At 36.3% G+C, this 23,776-nt stretch overlaps 1 protein-coding gene and 2 pseudogenes across 1 annotated transcript; 2 read left to right on the forward strand and 1 right to left on the reverse strand.

The window, feature by feature from the left end:
• Window positions 1–4,723: 4,723 nt before the first annotated feature.
• Window positions 4,724–5,127, forward strand: LOC115985246 (annotated as a pseudogene).
• Window positions 5,128–10,555: 5,428 nt separating this feature from the next.
• LOC115985247 lies at window positions 10,556–11,662 on the reverse strand. The gene is made up of 3 exons (XM_031108212.1): window positions 11,277–11,662; window positions 11,155–11,167; window positions 10,556–11,068 (listed from the first exon to the last, which is right to left on the reverse strand). Exons 1-3 carry the CDS (start codon window positions 11,660–11,662, stop codon window positions 10,556–10,558), a joined length of 912 nt encoding a protein of 303 aa, XP_030964072.1.
• Window positions 11,663–12,587: 925 nt separating this feature from the next.
• LOC115985248 lies at window positions 12,588–19,598 on the forward strand (annotated as a pseudogene).
• The last annotated feature ends 4,178 nt before the right edge of the window (window positions 19,599–23,776 follow it).

Raw genomic sequence — 23,776 nt, forward strand, 5'->3', positions numbered from 1 at the left:
TTATATATTAAATTATTTCGTGATGAGGTTTTGTTTAATAAACGCAGGAAGTGAAGAGTATTGTCCATCCCTCCTTAATAAAAGCTAAAAACAAAAGTGGTCATACAACTGATTATCTGTTTGCAAATGACCATAAAGACTTGGTTGATGAGGCAAAAAATTGGGTCAAGGAGACAGCCTCTTCTTGTACAGTGCCAGCTGCATTGATTGTTACTATTATGTTTGCAGCAGCAATTACCGTTCCAGGTGGTAACAATCAAAGTACAGGCTTACCAATGTTCTTACCGGATACGGTGTTTATGGTCTTTATACTATCTGATGCGCTCTCCCTAATTTCTGCCACGACTTCATTATTGGTGTTTCTTCTCATCACATCACGTCATACAGAGGAAGATTTCCTTATATCCTTACCCCAAAAAATGATATTAGGCCTTTCGTCCCTTATCTTTTCCATAGCAACCATGATGATAAACTTTTGTACCTCTCTTTTCATTATTCTGGACAGAAATTTATGGGTGGTCATTCCTATCATTTGTCTTGCTACTGTTCCCGTCTTCCTATTCGCATGGAAACAATTTCACCTTCTTCTCGACATGTTCACTTCAACTTATAGACCAAGAATCTTTGACAGGAATGTGAAGCCTTGGATTTAAACTATTTCATTATGCATACTATGTATAAATGATCCTTTTATAATTGGCTTAGGGACAAAAATTACTATCTTTATTTAGAAAGATAACTGGTGAACTTTTGTGATATATATCATGCGTTTTTTTTCTCCTACTTTAGACCTTTTGTGCTTAAATCAAATAAATCATAACTCCATTATATATTTTCAATCTTTTTATTATCTTAATTCATTTTCTAATTTTGTTATTTATTTTGACTGCAAGGATAGTATAATGCCTAATCCATAAAATCTCATTTGTAATGTATATATCTTTTATGAGAAAAATCTGCAATGTATATGTCGAATTTAGATCTTCCCCTTTTGAAGCAAAAAAAAGTCTAGTTAAGTTTGTATTATATATATATATATATATATATATATATATATATAGGTCTAGTTAAGATAACTTTTGTATCCATGGATAATAAGAAGGGCTATTTGATCGAGGACAAATTATTCGCACGATAATATATAATTCGTGTTTGGATTCCAAGTTTTGGTGACCTTCAGCAAAATATATATATATATATATATATATATATATATATAGAAATTTTAGTATAGGTTTTATTTTAGACTTTTTTTTTTATGAGGAAACTTTAATAAAATTAAGGTCAAATTATATTGTTGGTTTCTAAAATCTACCTATTGAGCATTTTTAGCTTCCAAAGTTTCGAATGAATACTTTTGATAAAAAAAAAAAAAAAAAAAAAAAAAAAAAAAAAAAAAAGAAAAAAAAGAGAGAGAGTATTATCGATCCATCCATTAATTTTCTTACCAATATGTCTAATAGAAAAAAAGCGTGTCAATATTTTAAGTGATGCGGTGACCTTTTATTATTAAAAAATTAGACCTCAATGTCTACTCACAATTTGAGTTATCACACACTTTTGTCAAATTAAGAGAGCGTTTGGATTCGGCTGATAAGTCTGCGTTTGCGTTTTGTTTGCTTTTTTTTTTTTTTTTTACTCATTTTTAGCTTTTTGAGTGCTGCGGTTACTGTTCATGTACTGTTCAATAAACAGTAACCGCAAATTTTGACTTTTCTAATTTGTTTCAGCCAATCACAGCACATCATGTACTGTTCACGGACCCACAAATTTCACTTTTCAGCAACTTTTTCATTAAAAACGGGTCCCACGATATTATTCACACATTTAAAAATTATTTTGCTACAGTGTTTTTCAGTTTTCAGTTTCAGTTTTTAGTTTTCAGCTGTATCCAAACGGACCCTAAACATCATAATCTTCAAACAACCCAAATGCCTTTAACAGCTACCGGCCTCCATAGGAAAATCAAAAACCAATTTGAGGAAGTCTAAATCTTCTTGGACCTTGGCAAATTAATTGCCAACACTGAAGAAATTTTATTTATTTATTTATTAAATAAAAATCCACAAAAAATTAGCATCTTTATTCATTTGGCACGTGGCCTTAGATAGCCACCAAGAACGCTAAAATCCCAGCCAAAGTCCAACTAAACAATCCTGGGCAATTTCCTTTTTCCATACTAAGATCAAAGTCCCAGAGTCCCAAAGACTCAAGAGGCTTCCTAGTTAGACCCGACCTTCTCATTTCTCATGAAAGCAATCCCGTTTGCGAGAACAATCGGCCCATCGTGGTCTCTAATTCTGAGTTGAACGGTTCAGGAAGATTTGGATTTTACAATATTATTTGCGGCAATATGGTATTTGGAGGTCGGCGGAATAGTGTGGTTGAAGGGAATTGGGTTGTTTGGGGATTGGAAGAAGTTTAATCTTCTTATTTTTTCTTTTTTTGAGAAACCAGACCAAAGGCCTGGGAATTTATTGAACCAAGAAAACTAAGGGACATCAAATAAAACTAAGGGGCAATATCCTCAGGCAAATCTTCTAGCCAAACCTGAAGCCCCAAAAGGTTTTTTTTGCTTTTTTTAGCTAAAGCATCAGCAACGATGTGTTACAATTACGATAAACTTGACAAAACTCAAAAAGACTCAAAAGCTGCGACACTACTGCGAATATCATCAATGATATTACCATACGCATACAACACTTCATTCCCTTGAGAAATAGCGTTGATTACCTAAGCGGAGTCACCTTCAAAAATAACTCGACGAAGACCAATTTCCCTAGCAAAATGCACAGCCCTTCGACAATCTAAAGCTTGGCCTCCATATCTGCAACTGACTGAGACCAAGGAATGGGCAGGGAGAGAGCACCGATTGCTTCACCTCTCTAATTACGAGCTATAACACCGATGCCGGCTGAGTTGGTTGGCTTGAAGACAGCCGCGTCGAAGTTTACTTTGTACCTAGCTTGATCTGGAGGACGCCATAGTTGCTGGATAGGTGGCCGAATCACAGTTGGGATCGAATTCTGGGCTTCAAGGAACTCTTGCAATAAACTTCCAGCTAACCAGTAGATGTTGGATAGAGGTTGAACAGGTCTGCCAAAGTGCATAGCGTTCCTCCTATTCCACAAAAGCCAAGCTGAGAATACAAAGATTTCTTTTTAAAAGTTGTCGTGAAACTGCAAGAAACAATTAAGTAAATCACAGAAATTCGATGGTGGAGAGGGAACCGATTGGTTAGCCCAGCTGCAAGATTGCCACACGCATTCAACCTCTTTGCAAAGCCAGAAAGAATGCAACGGATCATCGGGAAAACATTTGTAGAGTTCATAATGAGCTGTTGAAGTGATCTGGCGATGTAATAGTCGAATACTCGTAAATCAACATGGCACAAAGTCAACATGTGAACATAAATTGTCATTCCTACTTTCAATATGTGGAGATTTAAGTATGTGCATATCGGTTTAGAAGCTTAGTCATGTGAGTAAGAAAGTGATGAAGATATTCTTGTTGAAGAGAAACATACCAGGTAAGGATTTTGAGAGGATTCATTGTTTTGGATGTGTCAATTAACTGAGTCAAATATCATTGGAAAAGATGAAGTGTTAACAGGACAAGCAATATATATATATATATATATATTTTTTTTTTTTTGATAATCAACATGCAAAATAATTTATACTGTAACATATATTACCACCAAACATATTTTATAAGTTTAAAATTTTTATACTTCCCATTGTAAGTTTAAATTTTTTAAGTTTTAATTAATGCCATAAACTTTTCCAATCATTTGTAATTTAAAAGTGAAAAGGCTTGAGAGCCGAGGCGGCTATATTCTATTTCTACAGCGTAATTATGATCTAAGTTGTGTAATTTCTACGATTAAACACTCTTTGTCTCAACGTGAAAGAAGTCCAGACTTGCATTGCACCAGTTGATTGGTTCTCTCTATTTCAGAAATTTCAGTTTCATTATCAAAACCCAAAGCACCAAAGAGAAAGTAAAGCTTGAATTTCAGGTTTGTAACCGAAATTTTCTATTTATTAGATTTTTCTACTCCAGCCTGTAAAGCTTACCTGTTATGGGTTCTTGAACAACATCATTATCATCATAAAAACAAATTCTGAGAATTGGATTTTTCATTTTTTTACTTATTGAACCAAATTTTAGGGTTTGATTGCAAATTTGATTTGAAAAAAAAAAAATCTGGAATTGTAAATGGCTTATCAAAAATATATGAAGTAATGAAATTTGAGTACTAGGCTATTTAATTATATTTATTTTTCATTCATTTCAAGTTGAATGGTTTATTTTATTTTACTTTCTAGTTTGGTTATATTTTGAAGCATCAAAAATATTAATGGAAAATCTGAGGTATTACTGAGTATTGGGTTTTTGGTTGCAGGTTCTAAGGGAGTGGATAAATTGCTTATCTGAGAATTCAAGTTTAAGAATTGTGATAGAGTAGTTTGACAGTGTATAATACCATTACCAAAAAGAAATCATTGGAGTGCCAAACTCAGTATTGAATTTTGGGTTCTTGAGGGAAGGAGTGGTGGTTTGAAACTAGTTAGAGCATTCTTTTTGGTGGCTCTGATTTCTATACATTTATTGTAAGTAAAAGATGTATAGCAATTTTAAGGAGCATGCGATAGAGTATGTGAAGCAGGTAGTTCAGAAGGATGATGCCAGAAACTATAGCAAAGCATTTCCTCTCTATATGAATGTTTTAGCTTACTTTAGGACTCATATTTGAAGTATGAGAAGAATCCAAAGATTAAGGAAGCGATTACTCAAAAATGTATGGAATATTTGAAGAGGGCAGAGGAGATAAGGGCCATTCTCGATAATGGGGGAAGTGGGGCTGCCCCTAATGGTGATGCAAAAATTGCTAGCCAACCAAAGACAAAGTTGAAGAGAGGAGTGGGGAAAGATGAAGAGGATCCAGAGCAAGCAAAGCTTAGGGCTAACCTTGATTCTGTGATAATCAGGGAGAAACCAAACGTGAAGTGGAGTGACGTGGCCAAGCTTGAGAGTTCCAAACAGGCATTGCAAGAGGCTGTAATACTGCCTGTAAAGTTTCCCCGGTTTTTTACTGGTCAGTTCCTCAATCATTATTTTTAAGTTTTGGGCTAATTTGCTTTTAGTTTTTTTGTTGAATCTCGGCATGCTTTCAATGCGAATAAGCTTGAATTGTTTTATGGTGACACTTGATACTTATGAATATTGAAAAATATGCCACTAATACCATGAATTCAAGTTTAACAGTTATCCGAGAATGCATTCTCCAGTTGTATTACTTAAATTTTTTATTTTCAGGTTCTGCTTTTGCATTGGAAACTGTACAAATAATCCCACAATCGCAAAGCAAAATTCTTAAATCACTAGCATACGTATCCTCAAATACAATTTACCCTACATCCCAGTTTTTATTTTTACATACAACTTAATAAAATAATATAAACTACCCAATAAAATAATTATATTCTGGGTCCGTTTGGATTGAACTTATTTTTGCTGAAACTGAAAACTGAAAATACTGTAGCAAAATAATTTTTAAATGGGTAAATAGTGTCGTGGGACCCATGAACAGTGCATGAATAGTACCGGAACAGTACGTGAACAGTGACATTTGTCTCATGAACAGTAAATTTTGTCTCCTCCCTGAAACGCGTGAAAGCAAAAAAAAAAAGCGCAACGCAGGATTCAGCGGAAACGCTGAACCCAAACCCACACTCTGTTAATTGAATTCAAAAAGGGTTCAGAGTACCAGCCTAATCTTGAACTTGAAAGAATCAGCAAAGTTAGAGAAGGTGGAAAGGATATTTTAAGAATTATAGTTGCCATTGCTTCACTGATTTTTTTGGTTTTGGTCAATGTATTTTTTATTATTATTATTATTATTTATTCTTTTAGAGAAAGGTGTATTTTCCAATTTTAAAGATACACATCGAATAATACTGTCAACTATTATAAGTTTTAAGACCCAATTGAAAACCTTTTGCATATCAAGTTTCATTCTATAAGGGTTTGAGGGGCTGACACTGCTTCAATACATGAGTTATAAGGGTTTAGAATTCACTACGTTGCCAAGACCTCAGGCTTAGATCATCCCTCGCACATGGCTGTGAATTAGAACATGACTTAATTCTATCTGTGATAGCATAAATTCTGGCAAGGGAAGATAAAAGTTCTTTTTTTTTTTAACATTTTGGCACAGCTACTGTTTGATACGCTACCCAATATATAGATGCTGAAATCTTTTTATTTATTTATTTATTTTTGATGTGGAGCCTCACCAAGGTAACCTTTTTTGAACCCTCCTTTACAAAATAAATGACGGACACACAACCTCACCTGCTACACCTTTTTTTTTTTTTTTTCGATTGCCAACATATTAACTAGATTCATTGATACGGACCAAAGTCCATTGAAATTACATCATTTAGAATTTGGAGTTCAATAACAGGGGGAGTATCCTCCACCCATATTACACAATCATCAACATGCAAAGCATTCCTAGCAAGTAAGTGAGCAGCCCCATTGTTGTTTCTGTTGACGTGATTAGCCCTCCATGTCTTGAAGTGACTTAGGCACCTCTGTGAGCCTTCAACAACCTTTTGGATGACCGAAGCTGGGAATACAAATCCTTTCAGCACAAGCATCACAAGCTGAGAGTCCCCTTCCACCACAATATCCCTCAATCCCAGGTCCCAAGCTAACAAAATACTTATTTCAGCAGCTTTTGTTTCGGCTTCTAAGGCTCCCCAAGGCACGGCTACCTTCTTACATAAAGCCCCCATCATCTGTCCTTTGTCATTTCTAATGACCACCCCAATTCCACAGCACCTTTGCTCCTTAAACATAGTTGCATCAACGTTTACCTTATACATACCTTGAGGAGGAGGAGTCCAATGTTTTACCCGAGGAGCTGGTTGGGTTTTTTGGCCCTCATTTAGACATACCGCTCGAAAATCTTCCACATAATTCCTTGCTTCCCCTTCAATGGTCTTCCCATTCTTACACTTACCCTCGAACCTGACAGAATTTCTGTTGTTCCAAAGTAGCCACGCCATGACAGCAAACTTCTCCCAATCCTTCTCACCTGAGGACGCCATTAGCAACCACACCACATCGAGGAAATCCTTTGGGGGTCGGTCTAGTTTGTCCAGCTTGAACCTTGTCAAGCTCCAGGCTTCTTTTGCGACTTTACACCCCCAAAGAATATAACCTGATGATTCACACTCCCCACACAGGTCACACTTGTCCTCCTTAATAACCTTTCGATGCATTAAACATTGTTTCGTGGGAAGGGCACTTTTGCAAGCACGCCAAAAGAAATGCTTAACTTTGTTTGGGCACTTTAAGCTCCATATAAGCTTCCAAATAGCTTCCATTTTAGATGTATCAAAGCAACCCGGTCTACCTTCAATTCCCTTTGAGACCTCTAGGTATGGACTGCCACCCTATATGCACTCTTAACAAAAAAAAAAAATGCCATTGGGGGTTTTAGCCCAAATCTGGGAGTCTGCCGGGTTCATGGAGCTAATAAGGATACTCAGGATGGTCTCTGCCTCAAGGGGGAAAAAGATGCTCCTTACCAAATCACTATTCCATTCAGCTTTGTCGTGTGCCATCAGGTTGGCTACATTCTCCCCACAAACCATTGCAGGCTTGGGTGAGATAATTCTGCCTGTCACCGTGGAAGGAATCCATGCATCATCCCAGATTTTAATGCTCTTTCCATCACCCACACACCATCTAACCCCCCTCCCCCTCTTAACACTGGTATAGCTGCCATCAAGATTCTCCAAATATAGGAGGGTCGTTTCCCCACCTGGGCATCCAAAAAAGAGGAGTTTGCAAAATACTTCGCTTTAAGCACTCTATGGAGTAGGGAACCAGGTCTTTGCTGAATTCTCCACCCTTGTTTAGCCAAGAGCGCAAGATTGAAAGCTTTCAAGTCTCGAAAACCCATGCCGCCCTCCTTCTTTGATTTGTACAGGTTTTCCCACGAAACCCATGCAATCTTCCGAGCCTTTTCTTTCTTTCCCCACCAAAAACCCCCAACTAAAGAGTTTATTTCCGAGCATAAAGAATCAGGCAACTTGAAGCAATTCATGGTGTAGGTAGGAGTAGCTTGTGCAACCGCCTTTATTAGGACTTCCCTTCTGGCATTGGACAACAACTTCCCTTTCCATCCTGCTATTTTCTTACTTACCTGGTCTTTAATACGATTGAAAGCCTTTTTCTTTTCCCTTCCCACCATCGGGGGCAAACCTAAGTATTTCTCGTGTTGTTGTACAATATGTGCACCGAACATGTCCTTCACTCCACTTTGGATATCAGCCCTTGTATTCTTACTAAAAAACAAGGATGTTTTATCCCTATTAATCTTTTGCCCCGACTCCTTCTCATAGGTATCTAGGACCTCAGCCACCTGCTTGCATTCCTCCATTGTAGCTCTACAAAAGATTATACTATCATCCGGAAAGAAAAGGTGCGAAACCGATGGTGCAAGTTTACTCACTCCCACCCCCTTTAGCAGCTCCACAGCTTCCTTTTTTCTGATTAAAGCAGACAACCCTTCCGCGCACAAGAGGAACAAATAAAGGGAAATAGGGTCGCCTTGACGTAGCCCCTTAGAAGGTGTGATTTTTCCCTTTAGGCTCCCAATTAATGAGTACCTCATAGGTCATCGTAGTCACACACATCATAACTAGGGAAATCCATCTCTCACAAAAACCTATATTCCTCATAACGATCTTGAGGTACTCCCATTCTACCCGGTCATAGGCTTTGCTCATGTCCAATTTAATGGCCATTTAACCTTCCTTCCCTTTTTTCCTTTTGCCAATTGTATACATAGTTTCGAAAGCCACCACCACATTATCTGTTATGCGTCGCCCTGGCACGAAGGCACTTTGTGCTTCATTAATCACCTCATGTAGAATCTTCTTCAATCTATTTGCCAACACCTTTGATATTAACTTATAGATCACGTTACATAAGCTGATTGGTTGATAATCCGTTATCTTTTGTGGATTTTTTATCCTCGAAATTAGACAGATATATGTATTATTAATATCCCTAGGCATCACCCCTGTATTAGGAGCTTGCAGTACACAATTGGAAACACTACCACCAACAATATCCCAATAGTTTTGGTAAAAAATGGGAGACATACCGTCAGGCCTGGGAGATTTTGTGGGGTGCATTTGTTGGAGTGCTCGCCACACTTCGTCCGCTTTAAAACTTCCCAGCAGCACATTATTCATCTCAGGTGTCACCCTCTCACTCACTACCTCTAGACTTGCTTCAAAATTTAAAGGATGGTCTATACTGAGTATTGATGAGAAATAACCCAGGATGATCTTCTCTGTTGCTCCTTGCTCCTCCTGCCATATACCTCCTTCATCCATCAAACCCCCTGTCCTATTTTTCCACTATCTTTGGCTGGCTGAAGTATGGAAGAATTTTGTATTCCTATCTCCGTTTTGCAACCAGAGTACCCGAGACTGCTGGTTCCACATAATTTCATCCCTGATGTAGAGCTCATTTAACTCCTTGCGGACTGCACTTATCTCCACTGCTGTATCGTGGAGCATGTTAAGGGACTCAAGCTATTGGAGGCGATCTTGTTTTTGCTTTAAATTCTTAGACACATTCCCAAGTTTGTTCTGATTCCACCCTTTCAGGTTGCTTTGATACCTTTCAATCCTTTCCTGGATAGGCATATCTAAGTCCTCTATATACGAATTCCAAGCCATGTCTACAATTTCTTTACACTCAGCCTCTCTCACCCACATTGCTTCAAACATGAACCTTTCTTTCTTTTTCTTCTGCTACTGAAACTTGTTCAGGGACAAAGCCAACAAACAATGGTCCAATGCCGACATCGAAATATGGAAGACTTTGGCCTCAGGGAAGAGTTGAAGCCAAGCTTCATTAGCCACCATTCTGTCTAGACGGAGCAGCATACGTTGCTCCCCATGCCGTCCATTACACCAGGTAAATTTCTGCCCCACAAAACCTAAATCCACCAAACCACATCTGCTAAGAACATCACGGAAGCTCCTTATTTGATTTGCATCTCTCTCCCTCCATCCCAACTTCTCATTTGGATGCAAAATCTCATTAAAATCTCCACATACCACCCACGGCATCCCGCATTGGGCATGGAAAGCTTCTATCAATTACCAAGAGCTCTACCTTTTACTCATATTCGGATGCCCATAAAACCCAGAAATCCTCCACAGACCGCCCTTACCCTCACCGTGGATTACAACATCTATGTGCGAGTGTGAAAAACTCTTGAACCGAATATCTATGCCCTCCCTCCAGAGCATCGCTAGACCACCACTCTGACCATCACTTGGTACAATAATCCCCTGAGTAAGTCCTAATTTATGTTGAAAGCCCTTCATCCTATCGGTGTTCGCCTTCGTCTCTACCAGGAAAACCACCACGAGGTTTTGTTTCTTCACCTCCTCGGTGAGTGTACGAATTGCCAGAGGAGTCCCCAACCCCCGACAATTCCAAGCTAAAACACTCATGAGGCTTGGCGGTGCTGCACCGCAGCCACCGCCTCACCGCCAACCATATTCCCGTTCTCATCTGTGACCTTACTTACCTGAAGTTTACCTTTTCTGCGTTTTGAGCTTATATTATTTGGGTCTAGCTCTTGTAAAGGAATCGGGCCCTTGTGTTTTGTTTTGCTTGTACAATCCACCTTATTTGGGCTTGGAGTTTTTATTTTCCTAGCTAGGCGTTTCCAGTGGCCACTTGTTGGGCCTAAAGGCTCTGTGACCCATCCCTTTTCTTGGTTGAAGGTCATGGCAAGTGGGCTTGAATTATCATCGGCCCATGACCCAACTGCACTTGATTCTAAGCCCGAATCCTTACCCAAATCCTTACACGTATGCTTCTTGTCCAGTACTCCTTTAGTCTTTTCTCTTGCGTCCTCGTTCTTTGAGATTTCCCAGACCATGTCACCTTCTAGGTCTGCTACGGGCAGTAAGGGAGGCACGCCCACTTTCTCTTTTGGAGTAAGGTTGCTAATAACCTTTTCCAATGTCAAGTTGACCTTACCTTCATTGTGAAAGGTCTCCTCACTCTATCTCATCACCCGTAGCTCCTCTAAACTCCCACTTGGGGTAGTCCCCTGACAATGGATCAATCCAATCACGTGAGTGTCATTCTTTTCCTCACCTCCCTGTCGCCGGAGTGTGTCATCGACATGCTTCTTTCTCATCGTCGCTCCCTTATACTACCTGCCTTCTCCATCATTTTCGTCCCCCATTCTTCCTTGCTCCCAACCTCCCCTTCTCCCTGGTTCGCCTCTAAGCCAAGCTCCGTATTGCATTCCCTCATCACCAGCTCTGTTTTCCGTACTTGCTTTTTCCTTACATTCCTTCACGCCATGATCCAATCTCCCACACTGGTAGCAGAAATTTGGTAACCGTTCGTATTTGAAGAAAACCCATTTGGCTTCTCCTCCTTTGATGGTTACCTTCTTCCCCCTGACCAGCTTTTTCATGGCGTCAACACTGACCCTCACTCGCAGGTACTTACCCCACTGAACACCCTTCTCAGGTACATCCACATCAAGCACCCTACCAATTTTTCCACCTATCTCCAAACCGGATTCTCGAGTCATGCTCATCAGAGGGAGGTTGTATATTCTCGAGTCTCTGCATGTAGCGGCAATGGTAGTCTGGTATATCTCCCTGTGCAAGAGTTTTAGTGGTCTCCTGTGTACAGTGAGATCAGTATAGGTAACCCCTTTCGATGGAACAGAGAGTGGGTTTGTTCTGGAAGGATGGCAAACGAGCTGAAAGGACTTTGGAGTAAGTTAACCTTTACGGAAGAAGAGGGAGAGGATATAGAACTAGGATGTGAGAGCACGAGGGCGGCAAGGGAGATCGGAAAAAAATTGTTTAGTGATGAAGATACTCATGCAGCGCTTCATCGTCCTAGACGCACTCCGAAAACACTTGAAGATGCTATGGAAACCGAACAGGGGTTTAGGGATATCTGAAATAGAAGGGGAAATGTTCCTAGTGGAGTTTGGAGACGATAGGGACAAAAAACGAATCTTGGAGATGTGTCCTTGGAGCTATGAGAAACAACTTGTACTTTTACAGGAGTTTGAGGTGAAAGAGTTCCAAAGGAAATTACTATGAAGTGGACACCTTATGTTAGGTTGAACCATAGAAATTTTGCATTCTCTCTCTACTCTCTTTCTCCATAATTTCATAATATCTAACACTCCCCAAATACAAACAACACTTAAACAGCTTTTTTAGAGTTCATGTTCCTCGTAGTTCTCCAAAATCAAAATAAACTTATAATGAGAGTTCATTACAAATATCAAAAATTATCACTACTACATTGTCAAGTAGTAGCTTACCATCATTAAGTCCTTAGAGTACTTTGGCTAATTAAACCCCTCTACTTGTCTTTTGAGTTTTGACCAGGCAATCAAGCACACATTTCCAGCAAGAGTAATGTTATAAATACAATATTTTTAAAAAGGAAATCATGCGTAGCTAACCACAGCTCAGTTCTTTTATCAACATTACATGGACGAGTTAGAGGAACTAAACCAGCTTATTAGTCATCCAGAAGGGCTGCAATATGTAGATCAGTCTTTGGAGCTAGAAGTTTATTATAGTGGTAAAGGCAACTCAAAAGTTTATGCTCTTGCTTTAGCTTGAAGTGCAAAGTCTTTTTCAGTGTCGGATTCATCATCACTAGCCAGTGATCAAATTACTTTTTCTCCTTTTCCCCTCTTTCTTCTGCACAATAATTAATGGCTTAAAGCTCCCACTCTCCCAGTCATCCACTCCACATCCTCATCTTCCTTGCTCTCAGATACAGAAACCCCACTTAAGGTACAGCAGAGTACTCTCACCACGAATCACACACACACACACACACACAACACCGGCAGCATCACACCACCCTACCCATCATCAATCGCTGCCACAAAACTCGAAGGTCAAATATCCAAACCACTACCTCAACTTCAACTTGAACACCACACCAGCGGGTAGCAACCCACACAAGCATATACCATGGACGAACCATCCCAACACTTCACTCGCACTCTTACAGAAATTCCCAGACAAAGCAAAAAGGAGACGGGAGAGAAAAGGAAGACTGAAAGAGAATTCCGCTTTGGGCTGAAGCCTGAACGCTCAAGCCCAACCCCGAAAGTGACACCCTTTGTTCAAAGCCCACCCATGTTTCAGGCAGATCCAAATCCCATAACCCACACTAATCCAGGGTCCAAAGTCCAAACCCAGAAGCAAGCCCAAACCCAATTCCCAACTTAAGGTATTCTTTTTCCATATATATAATTTTTTTTTTGTGTGTGTTTTTTAGAAGAATTTGTTCCTAAAATAGATAATTATGTGTCCATGACTAATTCATTAATTTTTCTTCTTACTACTCTTACATCATAGATCTCTGACTAATTAAACCAAAGTATACTCAATATATAATTATATATGTTCTTATATGAAAATAGATAAGTAAATCTCCACAATTGAAGCATTTATCATTTTTTAAAAATAAAATATTATTAAATTTATGTTTGGAGAATTAGAGATACAAATAACATGCTTTTATTCTTTTATTTTTAGAAGAAGAAGATTATGGATTTTGTTATTAAGGGCTAGAGATATTTATTGCACTTGTTATCTATGAAAATTAAAATAAGGGTTTTCTTCGGTTTATTTATATTACCGGTATATGTTTAAGCATGTAAAGTGACATTTATTATTTAAATTATTTCAAATTGATTAAATTTATATATGCTTCATAATTTTAAAACTATTAATATACTCTAACTGTGCAATCTCTAATTTATTTAACAAAAAATATTGTTTTAAAATGTTTATTTATTTAAAGAATATTAGTAATGATTTAAAAGATACTTCATGAGTTACAATTTACAAATTGACCGGATAAAAAAAAAATATTAATATTTTTTGGACCAATGTAAAGACTAACTTGATATAAATATTTCTATGGGAAAAATGTCAAGAGACCCCCTGAACTTTGGGATAATGGTCATTCCACCCCCTGAACTTTTATTTTGGCCAATTTACTCCCTGAACTTCACACATTCGCTAAAAAGACGCACATGTTATTCTGCCGTTAATATGCTAATGGAATAGACACATGACAAGTATGTGAACTTTAAAATAAATAAATAAAAACAGATTCAATCCCGCAAAACCCATGTTATAAATTGTTCTTACTACAAAAACAAACCCAGATTATAAATTGTTTTTACCTCCAATTTCTCATTTGTAACCAATTTCCATTAACTTGAATGAAACAAACAAGTTCACATAAACCCCAACCTCGAAAATTAAACCAGACCATGAAACTCCAACAGAAACTCATTCGAATACAACAATTTAATTCTAGCAACCTTTAATTGCAAAAGCGCATGGTCCACCGAAGATTCCTCTTTCAATCTCAAATACCCATGTTCAAACAAATCCTACTAGAAAAGCAAAACCATAAACTATCATTGACTAGCCACATACCAATTGCGTTGAAAAGATCATTGAAACTTCAACTAATAAAACCCATTAGCCATTTGCACCAATTATATAACACCACTATGAACTTTACAGAGGGCATGAAGAAAAAAAAATATGGTAATTAGGTCATAAGCTTGTGCGAACAAACCCTTCTTAGTGAACAAACTCAACTCATTGTTTTGATTATCAGCCTCAAACTTGATGGATGTTGCAACGGTGATAATGGTGGCACAAAGAACTTCAACCCCAAATCTTCTCTCTCTCCTAGGTTTTTCTTCTTTCCATAGGGTTTCACGATTGAATTTGGTTTTCAAAGTTCATGTGCATGTCATGTGACTATTCCATTAATATATTAACAGTGGAATAACAGATTTCTTTATTTGTCACGTGTGTAAAGTTCAAGAAGTAAATTGACCAAAATAAAAGTTCAAGGGGTGTAATGACCACTACCCCAAAGTTTAGGAGGTCTCTTGGCATTTTCCCCTATTTCTATTATATTTACAAGAAAATAAAATATTTTATATCATATTAGGTGTTACAAGCATATATACCATATACGTGTGTATATATGAAAGAGAGATGTTATTTTTTGGATTTAAAATTTCTATACATATTTAACTTAATTGGTCCTTGGAATAAATTTATAATTTCTCCATTGGGTGGCGGGTATGCTTTCTATTTCTATATATAGATTTAGTATATAAAATATAAAGGCTTTAATTTTTTATTAACTTCTTCTATCGTGCTGAATTTGGGAATAAAAAAATTATAACATATAAATTTTCCCTTTCTAAGTGAAAATTCTATTGTATCTAAAAAAAATTCTTTAGGTAATTTTTTTATCAATACGTAGCAATTACAACTATGAAAGTTATGGTTTAAATCCTTAAATTCCCTAACTGCCAATTTTAAAAAATTGATTCAAATATTGATCCGTTAGTTAATCGAATCACAATATTTATGTATTAGCACATTCAACAATATAAGACAAATCATAAACACATGCATATATATGAGTAATTCTACGGTACCCCCCCCCCCAAAAAAAGGGGGGGTACGGTACCCACTAGTAGGTAACCTGTTACATCAGGTTACTTTTTTCTCACATTTGACGGTTTCATACTTACATTGTGCAGTTCCAACATCACATGTGACAGTTTTTTTCTCATATTTGGTGGTTCCCTTACTTTTTTTCTCACATATGACGGTTCTATTCTCATATTGTGCAGTTTAAACATCACAAGTGACAGTTTTTTCTCACATTTGGTGGTTCCCTTACTTTTTTCTCTCACATTTGACAGTTCTATTCTCACATTGTGCAATTCCAATATCACATATGATAGTTCTTTTGTCACATTGGATGGTTCCCTTACTTTTTTCTCACACTTGACGGTTCTATCCTCACATTGTGCAGTTCCAACATTACATGTGACAGTTCTTTTTTCACATTTGGTGGTTCTCTTACTTTTTTCTCACATTTGACGGTTTCATCCTAACATTGTGTAGTTCTAACATCACATGTGACAGTTCTTTTCTCACATTTAGTAGTTCCCTTATTTTTTTCTCACATTTGACGGTTCCATTCTCACATTATGCAGTTCCAACATCACATATGACAGTTTTTTTCTCACATTTGGCAGTTCCCTTCCTTTCTTTTTCTCACATTTAACGGTTTCATCCTCATATTGTGCAGTTCCAACATCACATATGACAATTTTTTTGTCACATTGGGTGGTTCTTTACTTTTTTTTCACACTTGACGGTTTCATCCTCACATTGTGCAATTCCAACATCACATGTGAGAGTTCTTTTCTCACATTTGATGGTTTCCGTACTTTTTTCTCACATTTAACGGTTCCATTCTTACATTGTGTAGTTCCAACATCACATGTGACAGTTCTTTTCTCACATTTGGTGGTTTCCTTACTTTTTTTCTCACATTTGATAGTTTCATTCTCACATTGTGTAGTTTCAACATCACATGTGACAGTTTTTCTCACATTTAGTGATTTCCTTACTTTTTTTTTTTTTTCACATTTGACAGTTTCATCCTCACATTATGCGGTTCTAACATCACATATGACAGTTCTTTTGTCACATTGGGTGGTTCCCTTACTTTTTTCTCACACTTGATGGTTTCATCCTCACATTGTGCAGTTCCAACATCACATATGACAGTTTTTTTCTCACATTTGGTGGTTCCCTTACTTTTTTCTCACATTTGACGGTTTCATTCTCACATTGTGCAGTTCCAACATCACATGTGACAATTTTTTCTCACATTTGATGGTTCCCTTACTTTCTTTTTCTCACATTTGATGGTTCTATCCTCACATTGTGCGGTTCCAACATCACATATGACAATTCTTTTGTCACATTGGGTGGTTCCCTTACTTTTTTTCTCACACTTGATGGTTCTATCCTCATATTGTGCAGTTCCAACATCACATATGACAGTTTTTTTCTCACATTTGGTGGTTCCCTTACTTTTTTCTCACATTTAACGGTTCCATTCTCACATTATGCAGTTCCAACATCACATATGACATCTTTTTCTCACATTTGGTGGTTCCCTTACTTTCTTTTTCTCACATTTGATGGTTCCATTCTCACATTGTGCGGTTTCAACATCACATATGACAGTTTTTTTCTCACATTTGGTGGTTCCCTTACTTTTTTCTCACATTTGACGGTTCCATTCTCACATTGTGCAGTTCCAACATCACATGTGACAATTTTTTCTCACATTTGGTGGTTCCCTTACTTTCTTTTTCTCACATTTGATGGTTTCATCCTCACATTGTGTGGTTCCAACATCACATATGATAGTTCTTTTGTCACATTGGGTGGTTCCTTATTTTTTTCTCACACTTAACGATTTCATCCTCACATTGTGTAGTTCCAACATCACATGTAACAGTTTTTTTCTCACATTTGGTGGTTCCCTTACTTTTTTCTCACATTTAACGTTCTATTCTCACATTGTGCAGTTCCAACATCACATGTGACAATTTTTTCTCACATTTGGTGGTTCCCTTACTTTCTTTTTCTCATATTTGATGGTTCTATCCTCACATTGTGTGGTTCCAACATCACATATGACAGTTCTTTTGTCACATTGGGTGGTTCCTTATTTTTTTCTCACACTTGACGATTTCATCCTCACATTGTGTAGTTCCAACATCACATGTAACAGTTTTTTTCTCACATTTGATGGTTCCCTTACTTTTTTCTCACATTTAACGTTTTATTCTCACATTGTGCAGTTCCAACATCACATGTGACATTTTTTTCTCATATTTGATGGTTTTATTATTTTTTTCTTACATTTGACGGTTTCATCCTCATAGTTGAGGTCATTTTCTTGATGTTTATATTTTTATTATTTATATATGATGGTGAACCAAAAATTAGACTATCTCCAATTCGTCCATAGTGTCGTTCAAGACCAGAAAGGTCATCCAAGTGTAAGAAGGTTGTCCAGCATGGAGTCACCTAGACGACTACCAAAAACTTAGAAATTTTCGAAGTAAATCTATATCCAAAAGCTTATGATTCAGACTACGTTCTACTATTCTGAAGTAGGAGCAAAATTCTTATCCATCGCTCTAACTTCCCACTAAGTTCTTAACTTCTTATGGCAGTTGTAGAAATTAAGTCTAAACCTTCTAACTTCCATCCACGTTGAGGAAGTTACTAAACAAGTAACCACTCTAAAGCTCACTATAAAAGGACTCAGCCATATGAAATCAAAGTAAGTTTTTCACCACTTTTAGAGTTGGAATTCCTAATTTCAAGAGAGAAAACTAACTTAAGTATCGGAGGGTTCTTGGCCAGTTCACCACAGTCACCTTTGATCTTGTGCTTCTTTCTTTTCAGGCCTTCCAAGCAATCTCAAGCCCATTGGCTCTGAAGTTATCAATAAGAGAAAACAGAATGAGAGAGAGCAAGAAACAAGGACTCCAAATTCGGAGGATTTGTGTCAAGAGGAAGATGCTGAGAAAGAAGAAGGAAACTCATCCTTTAACCAGTCCAAGGATGTAGGTTTAATAGCCCATTCTCCTGAAAAAGAGTTAGAAGATGATAAGGAAATTGCCAATGAGGGTCCTATAAAAGAGGGAAGAACAAGTCCAGTGGATATTGATGTTACTGAAAACCTGGCATCATCTAGTCAGCCCTTGAATAAGACAAACAATTCTCCTTGGAGGATGGATCTTCATGCTCTTCAAGTTTCTTATAAGATCAAAAGGCTGAAGCAGCAACTTCTAATGCTTGAGAGATTGACAGGGAAGCAAGAAAGCCTTGAAGATACAGAAAGCAATGATAATGGGCAAATTGGGATCAAGAGTTTCCTTGCATTGATGTCTTTGCTGAATAAACAAGTTGGCAGGTACTAGTCCTTTCAAGAGAAGGCAGATGACCTTTCCAAACGCATGGTAAGCTTGGATTAATTCAGTAAAGTTCAAAAAACTATGAAAATAAAATTGACTTTTGGCAATTCAGTGTTCTCAACACTTTGATAGTTGCAAAATTTCAACCATCTCTTTTAAATATCGGTGCTTCTGTTTGGCTTCAATTAGGGCCTAACACACTATATGACATTCTCATTGGCCTCTCTTTTGGCAGTTTAAAAATGTAGTCATTTACGTATGGTTTCTTTTTTATATTTTTCAGCATGAGCATAATCTAACTGCGAGTGGTGGACATTCTAGTACAGCAAGACCAAAGGAAGAAACTAAAGCACTACAAAAATTCCTAGACGAAACATTTCAGCTGCAGAGACACATAGTTGCAACAGGGCAGAAATGGGTGGAAATTCAATCCAAGATTGCTTTTGGATTTGTTGGGGTCACTGAAGAAATAAATAAGATTGCCAGCTTTGACATGAAACGCTTTGCTGATAGTGTCAGAACTCTCTTTCAGGAAGTTCAAAGGGGCCTTGAGGTTCGGATAGCTCGAATTATTGGAGATCTTGAGGGGACATTGACTTGTGAGAGGATGATACATTTAAGGAGGTAGTGAGGAGAGCTAAAATAAATAAAAATAAAAAATAAAAAAAATTAAAGATGAGGCTTAATACATATTAGATAGTCTTGCAGTTTGTAAGTGTTTCTACTGATTTTTTTTTTCTTTTTTTTGAGAAACCAGTCTATAAGACAAAACAATGCTTTTATTAAAACATAAGAAAACTAATCAAACATAGCAAGGGGGATAATGTCCCCAAGTAAGTCTTCAACCCAAACCTGACGTTCTAGTTCTAGCCCAACCCAAGATTTCTTTGCCAAAGCATCGGCAACAGGCAATCAGTGGTGGACTGTCAAGCCCTTCGGTGTAAAGATTAATTTGTCAAATATATAAGAACCGAAACTCAAACAAAACAATAATATCATAAACCCACAAAGTTTAGAGAAATAATATAAACCCATATCAGTGATAATCATATGTAAAGAGAGAACCTGAAGATTGTGGGTGGCACCGCCGATATAGAATGGAAGAGAAGAAGCGCCGCCGAGTCGTCCGAGAAGTGATGAAGCGCCGCCGAGTTGGATTGGATATGAGTGCGCCGCTGATTTGAATATGGATTAGAGAGCGGCGTTGACGAGTTGGATTGGATGAGAAGAAGCGCCTCCAATTTGAGGTTGTGGGTGCGCCGAGCTCTAAGGGTTTTGTGGGTGCGCTGCAGATGTGGTATCAACTGTCTGATTTGAGGGTTTTGTTTAGAGAGGCAAACAGAGCAATGTGCAAACGAAGTAGAGAGGTAGAGAAGCAAACGTGAGAAAGGAGAAAAAGGCTGAAAAGCATAATGAATGTTTTAATTTTTTGTTTATATATAAAACCTACTTAACCAGTAACCAAAAACCTTTAAAATTTCATTAACGGTCAAGATCAAAATGATAATAAATTAACGGCTCAGATATAGGTGGGTACCGTACCCCCTTATTTTTTGAGGGAGTACGGTAGAATGACCCATATATGACAAATATATGTTCATAGAGTGAAAACCCTAAAAAGGAATGTTCATAGAGTGAAAACCCTAAAAAGGAAAAATATTAAAATACTCTGAGGACGATCCCAGTTAACAATTAGATTGTAGAAGATGATTGTGGTACATCTTAATAAGAAAAACATAGAGAAGTACGAATATACCTTCCTCAATATAGAAAACGCAGGAAACTATTATTAAATGGCATAAGTATAAGTTCCTCTAACTAAGATTGTTCCAAGTGAAGTTAAATATTAAGGTAAATTGTAAACTATATCAATAAAGTTTGGGAGTATTTAAATTTTACACTCTAAAATTTGAAAATTTGAATTTTATTCTCTGATGTTCTATTTTGTTTGCATTGGTCTATATTTTCCGTTAAATGTCATATAAGCTCATGTCAATTGAATGACCTAAACACATGTGACAAGCTTATATGACACTTAATAGAAAATATAAATGAAAGGGTTGTTGATACAAACGGAATAGAAATTTAGAGAATAAAATCTAAATTCTGAAACTTTGAGTATAAAATTCAAATACTCTCAAACTTTAGGAATGTAATTCGAAATTTAGCCTTATTAAATTAGTAACAATTTTACTATGCAAGGATGTTAACGACTAGTTATATAAGGCATGACAATATAGCTTCTTCAATGATATAGAAATTGGATTAAAAAAAAAAAAGATGCTAATAATAATGTAATAATATACCTTCCTCAATATAGAAAACGCATGAAAATATTATTTTTTGGCAAAGTATAAAGACTGAAGACTTGATTCTTTTCTTGTCTTAGTAGGCTTGGACCAGTCTTTAATTATTTTTATTATTTTTTATTAACTAAAGACTGATCCAAAGAAAATAAAGAAAAAAGAGTGTCTTTTTTTCTTTTTTTCTTTGGATCAGTCTCTGGTCCACTAGAGTCACTCTTTTTGTTTCTTTGGATCAGTCTTTAGTTAATTAAAAAATTAAAACATTAAAGGTTTGGACTACTGGTCCACTAGAGTCGCTCCTTTTTTCTTTGGATCTGTCTTTAGTTAATAAAAAATAATATAAAAAATTAAAGGCTAGTCCAAGCCAACTAAGACAAGTAAAGAATCAAGATTTTTGGAAAAAATTAAGTATGTGTTTGGCAAATTAGTTTTTTTTACTATTTAGTTTATTTTTGCTATTATTTATGAGTCTAATTGCACTTTTTGGTACTATTTATAGGCCTCACTGTACTATTTTAGTTACCTTTTTAATTTTATTTACAATACTTTCAGTAAAAAAATTTCAATTTCAACTAAATAAGCTATTTCCAAACAGACACTAAATACTTACATAAACAACTAAAAAGAGATCGCTAGCTTTAAAAAAAAATGCTAGAAATATAAAATGCACCTTTAACCATCTTTTTCACAACTTGCCAATATAACAATATTTAATTAGAATAACATTATATTCATATGATCTCATTATTAACATTATTTTTATTATTTACCAATTACAGCTTCTTTTTTTTTTTTTTTTTTGAGAGTCTACCAATTACAACAGTTAAATATTAGTTATGCAAAAATTCTGTCATTAAAAATATATTGGAAAAAAATAATCTTAAAAAAGGCGTGCAATACTTAACCATCACTTTATTAGTTTACTTCCCTATTGTTACTAAATTCACGTTTTTCTATACAGTCTTTCTAATAAGCATCTTAAATTGAGAAGAGGTCGGTGCTACACCAAATCTTCTCAGGAAACACATGCACTCCATTTGAAAGTTCTCATTGGTTTTTGACAACAACAGTTCTCCCATTTTATCTTTTGGTTGGCCAGATAATATTTCTTTACCACAGTCAATCTCCAGTCCTCTTCGAGCTCCTCAGCTCAGCTGTTCAGGTTCATCTGCTGACTTATTATTACTAGCAGTCTACGTGAAACATTCATACAAGTTTGATACCATCGAATTTCAATTTTGAATTTTTGTTATTGAAAAAAGTTTTTAAAAATATTATTTTATATGTATGCAAGTTTATCATTCTTGATTTCTCTATTTTAATAAGGCAAAAAAGATAGAGGATTTCTATTATTCCTTTTATGGAATGGGCATGAATTAGTTTTAAATTGGAAAGACATTTATCATAGAATTCGATTAGATTTAAATTATATTTTACTTTGAGGACATTTTACCAACTTAAGGTTTGATTGAAATTTAAGCCGCTTACTTGTGGTTTGAAATCCCATTATGCAAGTATTTCGCTGGATTCCAAGTTGGATCGAAATTTAAGTCGCTTACTTGTGGTTTGAAATCCCATTATGTAAGTATTTCGCTGGATTCTTTTTTATCTTAATTGATCTTGTATTTTTATGTTTTTTGTGCTTTTGGAGGAAAGAGATATAAAAGTTGAGTAAAATTGAATATTTAGCTATGTTTTTAAAAGAGGTGGATTACGAAAGTTTAACTAAGCTAACTATAATTTCTTTTATATAAGAAATTCATTGCTATAAAATTTATAGTTTATAGTTTATATAATATTCTTGGGGCATTAGGTGGTTATATATCTAAATGAAAATATGAAATCACTTATTTTTATTTTACCTAAATGGAATAGTGGAGTTGAGATATCGCTTTCGAGCCTTTATTTTACCTAAATAAAATCACTGATTTTTATTTTCTATATTTTTCTATGTCTCTATAATTAGATGTCTATATAATAATTATATATTGAATAATAAGGGGTATGAAGATAGGGCCCTTTTCAAGCCTACCTTAGATAGATAAATTGTCAAATTTCAAACTATAGGTAGACAACATAAATTTTGGCCAAACCACATATAGATATAAGTTGTATCTGCCCTTTTTTTCTTTTGAGACATAAAATATAGTGATTTACTTCCACTTTAATTATGTTACTATTGTCTAACATCCTATATGTAGGAACACAACTTTTTTTTTTTTGGGGGGGGGGGGGGGGGGGGTTGGGAATCCGCAGGAACACAATTAAGAATAAACGCTATTAGGTGTTTATTATACCCAGGTTTAAGATATACTACGGATTAGCATGAAAGGGAAATACACACACACTATTGTTTGGCATTAATTCTTAATGTTCGACTACTCTCGAAGAAACTTGTAAGTATATAAAAAAATGCTAAAAGTATTACATGTTTTACTACAAAAAATCTTACAAACCAATCATGATAATGAACGTAATTGGTAGACCCAACCACCTTATGAAGGAATATTTGAAT

The sequence above is a fragment of the Quercus lobata genome, chromosome 4, assembly GCF_001633185.2.
Source record: "Quercus lobata isolate SW786 chromosome 4, ValleyOak3.0 Primary Assembly, whole genome shotgun sequence".
In the NCBI taxonomy this organism is placed as follows: Eukaryota; Viridiplantae; Streptophyta; class Magnoliopsida; order Fagales; family Fagaceae; genus Quercus; species Quercus lobata.

Bases quoted from the DNA above. Each gene is read 5' to 3' on its own strand.
- LOC115985247 (XM_031108212.1), bottom strand. From the start codon at position 11,662: ATGACTCGAGAATCCGGTTTGGAGATAGGTGGAAAAATTGGTAGGGTG.